The 9,594-nt window shown below is 37.8% G+C and overlaps 2 protein-coding genes across 3 annotated transcripts in view; both read right to left on the reverse strand.

Annotated features, from left to right (window-relative positions):
* Positions 1–4,593, reverse strand: part of LOC103524929 — a 102,657-nt gene extending 98,064 nt beyond the window's left edge. Inside the window, exon 1 of the mRNA XM_026820191.1 lies at positions 3,822–4,593. The gene's annotated coding sequence lies outside the window, so the exon portion shown is untranslated. The remainder of the gene's footprint in view (positions 1–3,821) is intronic.
* A 3,428-nt stretch (positions 4,594–8,021) lies between these two features.
* The window catches only part of LOC103524931 (polymerase delta-interacting protein 2), a 76,778-nt gene continuing 75,205 nt past the window's right edge, over positions 8,022–9,594 (reverse strand). For both annotated transcript variants that reach the window (XM_026820195.1, XM_026820194.1), the window contains exon 6: positions 8,022–8,534. In XM_026820195.1, coding sequence (XP_026675996.1) covers positions 8,426–8,534 — 109 coding nt within the window. In that variant the 3' untranslated portion in view covers positions 8,022–8,425. The remainder of the gene's footprint in view (positions 8,535–9,594) is intronic.

Genomic DNA, 9,594 nt, shown 5'->3' on the forward strand with positions numbered 1-9,594 from the left:
TATACGAGTATCTATAAAGTTATTCAATTGCTAATATTTCATACGAGTATTATAGGTCGGGTATAATTATGTACCCTATCTGCCTATAATGGGTTTATCAATAGCCTAAAATGAGAACTTATGAGGATAGGTACCTTAAGATAAATCAACGACTGTTTGGGTAGACCAGAGTCTTCTAATGGGACATCAAGATATAGGCAATTAAGATTGAATTAAATTTAAATGAGAAGTGAAATTCAAATTAATTATTTGAATTAATTAGTCACATATTTTAATTGATTAGCACTTAAGAAACGAACTTTGAAATCTTAGGCGCGTCCGTGAGACATTACAAAAATCTGTCTATAATTTTGGTCAAAGTATTAGGACTTCCGTGTAGGGCTGATATTAGACCATGCAATACGTAAAAACCGCATTGAAATGTGTAAAATAATAGGTACTTGGATATTCGAGTAAAAAATAATAGAACTCTGGTCAAAGTATTAGGACTTCCGTGTAGAGCTGATATTAGACCATGCAATACGTAAAAACCGCATTGAAATGTGTAAAATAATAGGTACTTGGATATTCGAGTAAAAAATAATAGAAGGTAAAAAAAGCTTTGAGGTACTCCTAGGTGCTGTGATTATGACTGAGTAAAAAGCATTTTCAGGAGCTTTGAGAATGATCTCAATATAAGAAACATCCATATACAATATACATAGAGGTAGTATTATAACATGGTAGGTAAGTTGCGGACACCAGAGAGTAAATACATCTGGAGGTAATTTCCCACTAATAGGAATTTATGTAGGTAAGATCGGGATATCGGACGCAAAGATAAGAAAATCATACCAAACTATTGTAGGAATTCAATAGAATCTCAATCAATCAAATTCATGTATAAAATTACCTATTAGTTCCTGGTAGTTATTATCAAGTTATCATAGAAGTTTCTTCCTAGGCCAATGGTCTTCTGATTCCTCGGAAAAATGCCCTTGTGTGTATGAATAAATTTGATAAGGAATTAAAGACTGCAGACAATAAAATCATAGTTAAGGAAGCAGGTAGCGCATATGCTCAATAAGTAGCAACACAGAGCCATAATTAATTTCGATTTAATTTAAATTCTTAGCGTGTTATTTAAATAACGTGATTAATTAACCTCATGCCATGTCTCAGCATGTCACATTCCAAGATGGCTCACCAAGGGGCCAAGGCCCACAATGTATGCCTATAATAAATTGGATAACATGCAGGATTCCATTGGCCCCTGCTGATTTTCAAAATTCTGAAATGGGTGCTCATTTAGATAAAATTATATTTCCTTTAACGTGTCTGAAAGTCTTTTTGGTACCAAAATCAATCACTTTTATGTTTTAAATAAATAAATAAAATTATTATAATATTCATACCTATTAGATGGACATCTAGGGATGTAAATTTATTAAAATAACTTCTTATAAGATTCAGCAAACAGAATAAGATTATGCTCAGATAAATATTCCCCTCATGGTCAGTTTAATTAAATCATAAACATAATAATTGCCTGAGAACGCCATAGCTTAAATAGTTTAACCTGATTTAAGTCTTAAATTATTTGCTTCAAATTCTTCCACAGAAGCATAGGATTACGTCATAAATATGCAGTAAACATATTAAATACCGATGTTTTTAAATTTCATCTGTTATATTATGATGGAGTATACAACCATTTCCAACACCTTGAAAGTTACATCTTGGAATTCACCTTTCTTTTTACTGAAATACGTTGGTGGTAAGTACTCGTAATGTTAGTAAAAGAAGAAGGATTTTCCCAATCTAAGAAAAAAAAAAAATATAAATACACCACTGACCATCTGACCAACCACATATGAAAAAAATAGGTACCTACTCATATTTGTAAGTAATGGTTTTAATAATATTTTAGGTACCTCACAAAGTCCACTATTTTATACATTATTGTAATGCTCCACGGTTCTGATCCACGCAAAACCACATTCGACATAAGCTAATATAAGTAGGTGATTATGATTTTTATTTCTGTAAAAGTGTAAAGATGTGTAGGTACTTGAATTATTTTATTTAGCAAGCATTGCGGGAATAGACGAAAATAATGAGTCTAATGATGGATCTTTTGGTCAAAGTATTAGAACTTCCGTGTAGAGCTGATATTAGACCATCCAATACGTAAAAACCGCATTGAAATGTGTAAAATAATAGTTACTTGGATATTCGAGTAAAAAATAATAGAGGGTAAAAAAAAGCTTTGAGGTACTCCTAGGTGCTGTGATTATGACTGAGTAAAAAGCATTTTCAGGAGCTTTGAGAATGATCTCAATATAAGTATCTGTTAGGCGCCTATTTTCTTTGCCATGCTTTCCCTTGGGGCAAATCAAATCTTTAATGGATATGACAGAAACACAACTTACTGAAATGACAAAGACGATTACGATCTAGTATCCTACGAGTAGGTGCCACTGTTGATGTAATAGGACTGCATATCCTTTTCTTTGACAGCACCAGTTATGACACTATTCGTAGAAACTATAGGTACTCGTACTTAACTCGAAGTAAAACAGTCTTATAAGTGAAATAAGTACCTATCTATATATCTTGTCTTGGTGTAGTGAAATAGATGAAGCTGGTCTTGTAAGCGAGAGATCTAGGGTTCCTAGGCAAGGTAGATATTTTCATACTGATTTATTGGAACTGGATCAACTGAGCTCTAACCTAAGGCGGGCTGAATAGTGGGAGAACCCAAGATGCCCAAGATACCTGCGCCTCTGTTCCTCAATGGAAGTTATGCACCTTTAGACAGCTTGAGTGTAGTACCCTCTTTCTGTATGTCCACTTGTCTACGAATATCTAGAGTACACAAAGCTAGAGATTCATACAAGATTTGGCACTCGTTCCAACAATTCAAGAAGTTGCCTAGTAACCCCCCTCAGGGTTCGTAAGAGAACAAGTCCATAATTAAACCCAAGTGTTGAATTCAGTTCCTGGATTACGAAGTGGACTTTGACAGCACTAGTTATGACACTACTCGTAGAAACTATAGGTACTCGTACTTAACTCGAAGTAAAACAGTCTTATAAGTGAAATAACTACCTATCTATATATCTAGTCTTGGTGTAGTGAAATAGATGAAGCTGGTCTTATAAGCGAGAGATCTAGGGTTCCTAGGCAAGGTAGATATTTTTATACTGATTTATTGGAACTGGATCAACTGTGCTCTAACCTAAGGCGGGCTGAATAGTGGGAGAACCCAAGATGCCCAAGATACCTGCGCCTCTGTTCCTCAATGGAAGTTATGCACCTACAAACCTCTGAAGACCTGAAGTGGGATTAAATGTTGGGACAGAAAAATAAATTAATGAAAGACACCTAAGACATTTGCACACCAGCTAACTCATGGTACTAGAAAGTTAAAGTAGGGTGAATGTACCAGTAGTCGACTTTACACCAGTAGTCGATCACTCGGTCATGTTTAGTTAATTTTAAGCTATAAACGTATTAGCTAACTCATGGTACTAGAAAGTTAAAGTACATTAAATTTCACCCAATTAATTTACCTACCACCTCCTTTACCTAGGTTAGGTTTGGAGGGTTGGGGAAAGTAAATATCAGCACTAATTCATTTGATATTTTGGGGTATGTACCTACCTACCTAACAAATAGGTCTTGAAAGACATGCTAGTAAATTACTGAAGAGTCAGGTTATAACATGACAGTCCTCTCAAAGGAGGCCTTTGAAGAGGGTGCCTCAATATTACCCCGATCCACAATAGAAGAAATAATAACGATATTTGGTAGTAAAAATAAATTAAAAATAATCTTACCCAAACAATAAATTCGAATTAAAAATCCAACAAGGGGCACCAAATAAAAAGCTCACACACACAAAAACAACACACGATTAAACCGCACCAGGGATAACACTTTAAAACAACGAAACTTTGAAACTTGAAAAAAACTATCTCGAGGTTTAAGCACGTGTTGTTCAAGACGCAGGTAACTCCATACTGAGAACTGAAACTCAAGATTGCTCAGGACCTGAGGAGAGAATACCTATCTATTGAGAATTCACCTGAGTTCAGGATAAACAAGGCTATAAGCATTACATTCCTTTGAGTGATCACTAGGAGGTTCTCAAAGTACGCGTTGTTGGAGCAGCAGCAAGGGACAGCATAAATTCTAAGGGCCATACAACGCTCTGTCGAAAGACCAGGGTGGAAGACCTGAAGACCATCCTTTGAAAGACTTGAGTTGGGAGATATGGCGTAGCCTGTGTGATCGAACATTTTCGGGTGAACAAAAATCTCTCGTAGAAACACAGCATAGGGTGGCGGATACGGAGAGGTGGCGAGTCTGATAAGGACATGGATTTTGAAACACAACTCTGAATGTTATCTGAATAGCACTGTGGACGATACTTGTTATAGCGGTGTAGCTACACCGAACGGGGTTTATGGTCTCTAGCCAAGATTACTTGGCCCGTCCCGAACCGCAGTCAACCATCATCAGCATGAGGACCTTTGCATTTCCTTTGAAGCATGATAACCCCTTTGTAACCTCCAGGTAGCTCTATTCCCTATTTATAGTCCAAGAGCAAGTCCCATCCTATTTATAGTCCCACTGACGATACTTCCTCAAGCTATGTTCCACATTGGCAACCACTGTTGGCGAGGAATGTAAGGCGGTATGGAAAAATATATACATATCTACCTAATACATAGGTGTACGTAGTTCATAATTTATTTGAACTCAATAATAAATTTACGTATGAGATCTTTTACTCTGGGTCTTGAGGCCACTCCCCTTTCATAGTAGTGCAGTCACTAAGGTGAACTCTTTGGAATCTTGTATTCTGAACTCTGCGGAGTTTTGATGCTTTCCAAGAAGGTTGTTAGTTAGATAAAGTGAATGATTGAGGAATTGATCCTGTAACAAACATAGTATTCCCTACGAAATATTCCGAACAAAGGTGACAAGAAGGATGATACCTACTCAACAGGAAGATCAAAAGACTTTATAATCGACAGCTAAAAATATTTGAACACAAATTCAATCCTGTTGGATTCGAAGTCCACAGATGTACAATAGTACATGTGTGTGGCCTGTGTAGATTATACAACTATACATACATTTTCACTTGCAAGACATTTGCTGACAGGCATCAATTGACGAGTCCATCCACAAATGCCAAGCAAACGAAGACTGAGCTAAAGCTACATATTATTACCTATGTAATTTGGAAAGCATCCATAAGGCAATTCTCCTTTTGGATGGTTCTGGTTGATGCTGTCCATTTAATTCCCTTCGTTGACTGTGCTATAAGCTCTGATGACGACGAGTCCATCCACAAATGCCAAGCAAACGAAGACTGAGCTAAAGCTACATATTATTACCTATGTAATTTGGAAAACATCCATAAGGCAATTCTCCTTTTGGATGGTTCTGGTTGATGCTGTCCATTTAATTCCCTTCGTTGACTGTGCTATAAGCTCTGATGAGGTGCGAGAGCCAAGCGATACCTATTGACTGTAGAGTTGAAAATACCTATCCATACCATGTATACCGAGTTCACAACGTATCTTCTATGCTGAAGGATTGGCCAGTCCGTTATCTTTTGGCTTCTCAGCTCTTGGAACTCATTAAGGCCCAAATAAAATTTGTATGCTTACTTAATAGCTTACAACCTGCTTCCGGCTTCCCTGCTTACCAAGTGACTGTTATGACCACTTTGTTCGTACCCTTAACACGGGAATCAGAAGAAAGAACTTTCTTAGAGTAGGTTGATTCGAATTTGTCACGCGTAACGTAGTCTACATACCCTATGTAACCACTGTGTTTTAAAGTCCTTTATATCTGAATGCAACCAATTATCTTGCCCTGAATCTCGAATGCAACTATTGTGGCGTGGTTGATGGTCTTCCCAGCTCTTGGAACTCATTAAGGCCCGAATAAAATTTGTATGCATACTTAATAGCTTACAACCTGCTTACCAAGTGGCTATTATGACTACTTTGTTCGTACCCTTAAGACGGGAATCAGAAGAAAGAACTTTCTTAGAGTAGGTTGATTCGAATTTTTCACGCGTAACGTAGTCTACATACCCTATGTAACCACTGTGTTTTAAAGTCCTTTATATCTAAATGCAACCAATTATCTTGCCCTGAATCTCGAATGCAACTATTGTGGCGTGGTTTGTATCACTTGGCAAGGGTTATGCCATCACTTGGCAAGGGTTATGCCATGACGTGTTCGGGACAATACTTTCAATATTTTTCCATACCGCCTTACATTCCTCGCCAACAGTGGTTGCCAATGTGGAACATAGCTTGAGGAAGTATCGTCAGTGGGACTATAAAGAGGATGGGACTTGCTCTTGGACTATAAATAGGGAATAGAGCTACCTGGAGGTTACAAAGGGGTTATCATGCTTCAAAGGAAATGCAAAGGTCCTCATGCTGATGATGGTTGACTGCGGTTCGGGACGGGCCAAGTAATCTTGACTAGAGACCATAAACCCCGTTCGGTGTAGCTACACCGCTATAACAAGTATCGTCCACAGTGCTATTCAGATAACACTCAGAGTTGTGTTTCAAAATCCATGTCCTTATCAGACTCGCCACCTCTCCGTATCCGCCACCCTACGCTGTGTTTCTACGAGAGATTTTTGTTCACCCGAAAATGTTCGATCACACAGGCTACGCCATATCTCCCAACTCAAGTCTTTCAAAGGATGGTCTTCCACCCTGGTCTTTCGACAGAGCGTTATATGGCCCTTAGAATTTATGCTGTCCCTTGCTGCTGCTCCAACAACGCGTACTTTGAGAACCTCCTAGTGATCACTCAAAGGAATGTAGATTTCAAGGGTCAGGCGAGCTACTGCGAAAACAAAACAAAACAACCAGGTAACAACAGAAATAATCATAGTGCTTATACTGCTCGAATAGGACTGAAAAGTCCCTTTACTCCAGTCATTGTGGTCAACATTTCAAATTATAAACGGAAGACAACGATTCAGCAAAGAGAGATACTTCACAGTCAGAGTGTCCTAGATTAAATGGATTACATAAACCCACATCTTGAGAAAAACAAGTAAGTAGATCTGATAAGAAAACTAATCGCATACCAACTATAATACGTGGGGCGTTAAAAATAGAAATGACCATTACCACTGCCAACCCCAAGACAACAGGCAACTTTGATCTCTTGAACTATGAGGTGAAACCCACATCCTGAGAAAAACAAGTAGGTAGATCTGATAAGAAAACTAACCGCATACCAACTACAATACGTGGGGCGTTAAAAATAGAAATGACCATTACCACTGCCAACCCCAAGACAACAGGCAACTTTGATCTCTTGAACTATGAGGTGTTAAAATTAAAATTAGAATCAAGTCAGTCAAGTGTTGATGGTCTTGTGACCGAAACTAAAAAGGTTATGCCTGGAATAGCATAAGCCTCCAGAAAAATTAACAGGAAACTCTTACAGGCTTCAACTATCAAAATGGGAAAAGGGTACCTATGCTGATGACATGAAATAGGCCCGTTATAGAACAGCAAAATGTATTTTAAATGAGAGAGAACAATAGCTGTTATTAAAAAGTCGAGCTTACAACCTATACCTAATCCAAATTTGAAAACGACGAAAGTCGAAGGAAGATAGAAAACGTCAGATTCCAAAGAAGGGATAAGCCTCAAAAAATCTCTTAACATCCCCAGTCCACCCAAGGTTTTATAAGTAAAATTAAACTTTTTGGTCACTGTCTGAATATATCATAATTTTTACCACCTTGGTTTTTTGGAACTGTTTAGGAGTTATTTACATATGTATTTCATGTTAGCTTACTGTATTAGCAAAGATAAACCATAGGCAAACTAACAAATACCTATGCTGATGACATGAAATAGGCCCGTTATAGAACAGCAAAATGTATTTTAAATGAGAGAGAACAATAGTGTTATTAAAAAGTCAAGCTTACAACCTATACCTGATCCAAATTTGAAAACGACGAAAGTCGAAGGAAGATAGAAAACGTCAGATTCCAAAGAAGGCTCTCAAATTTATCGCAACCATCATAAAAGAACAAATTGGTACCTACCTATTTTGATCTCTTTATCAGGGGACGCTTTTAGGGTAGCCATTCCTTTGGATCATTCAGGCAAACACACCGCCGCCATCGTAAAACTAAAACTCGCATCTAGTCTTATCCCATGAAACCGAGGCCTTAATGAGTTTTTTCCTAAGCAGCAAGAACTCATCATTAAGAAGCAAAACTTACTCGTGGGTTTAACAGATGAAAATTAATAAAATATTCCTGGGTACGAATGGGCCTTTTATTTACCTATTGAACTGTCTTGAAAATCTCACACATGCTCTCTTTATTTTCATGCACTTCAAAGATAAACTTCTCATTCTCATCCAATCTTATTTACACAGGGGGCGTATTGAGAGAGTCTTCATTCTTGCTTTCCAGAGAGAACGGTGGTATTCTGCAGTCAAAAGTGAAACCGTCCTCTCTTTCCATTCTGAAAGTGCCCCTGAAAAACGAGAGTTCAAAGACGGGTTGAAATTCAGAATTTAAAGCAGCATCTACACTATGGTCAGATGTTTACCATTGGCCCCTTCTAACATACAGAACTCAATATTAGTATAAAGACTAGTTAGCTTGGGGGGTAGCCTGCCATATAAGCGCTAGCTCGCGCGTTCGATTCCCGCCTAAGAGTTCAAAGACGGATTGAAATTCAAATTTAAAGCAGCATCTACACTATGGTCAGATGTTTACCATTGGCCCCTTCTAAGATACAGAACTCAATATTAGTATAAAGACTAGTTAGCTTGGGGGGTAGCCTGCCATATAAGCGCTAGCTCGCGCGTTCGATTCCCGCCCGGGCGGACTATTTTTTTAAATCTAAACATGTATGGTTTTTTCTCGGAACAGCTGGTCTTCTAATATCTTATTTTTCTTGTATCTTCAATTTCGGGACGATAAGACTTCAATAGTTGCAGATATTACAGTTGAAATGAGCATGAATACTCACCACATATGACCGCTGGGGGCTTGCAAACTAACATGACTACTATACTGGAAGGCGGGCAGACTCTTGGACAGAACCGGTAGCTACCACAGAATCGTGGTCTGTACTCAGCCATATCAGAATCATCAATGTGTTACCCGATGTCTCCATTACCACCGGCAATACCCATAGAACATCATGCATCTGTATCATTTCTTCCTGTAAGTATGACCCAGGGTTGCAAGAAATACTAGTTTAGAAGTATAAGTAACTAGTTATTGAATCATAAAGGTTATACATACTTAAACAGTTGGTGTCTTTGAGACTACTCTAAATCTAAAGAATGCTACCCATTTACAGGTACCTATGTAGAGATCCCACTGATTAGTTCAATCTGTATGACTGTATGTAACTAGTGAGCACAGTGTGTAGAAAGCACTTATTCCTGAAAATGAAATGGTACCAAATAGCAGGCAGATTTTCTATTATAAAAAAATATATAAATGAAAAAAAAAAAAAAAAAAATAGGACACCTTTCTTCTTTCCTTCTCTTTAAAATGGGATCCTCTCCTTTTTTTTTCAG

This window comes from Diaphorina citri, unplaced genomic scaffold, assembly GCF_000475195.1.
Source record: "Diaphorina citri unplaced genomic scaffold, Diaci psyllid genome assembly version 1.1 scaffold127, whole genome shotgun sequence".
Lineage (NCBI taxonomy): Eukaryota > Metazoa > Arthropoda > Insecta > Hemiptera > Psyllidae > Diaphorina > Diaphorina citri.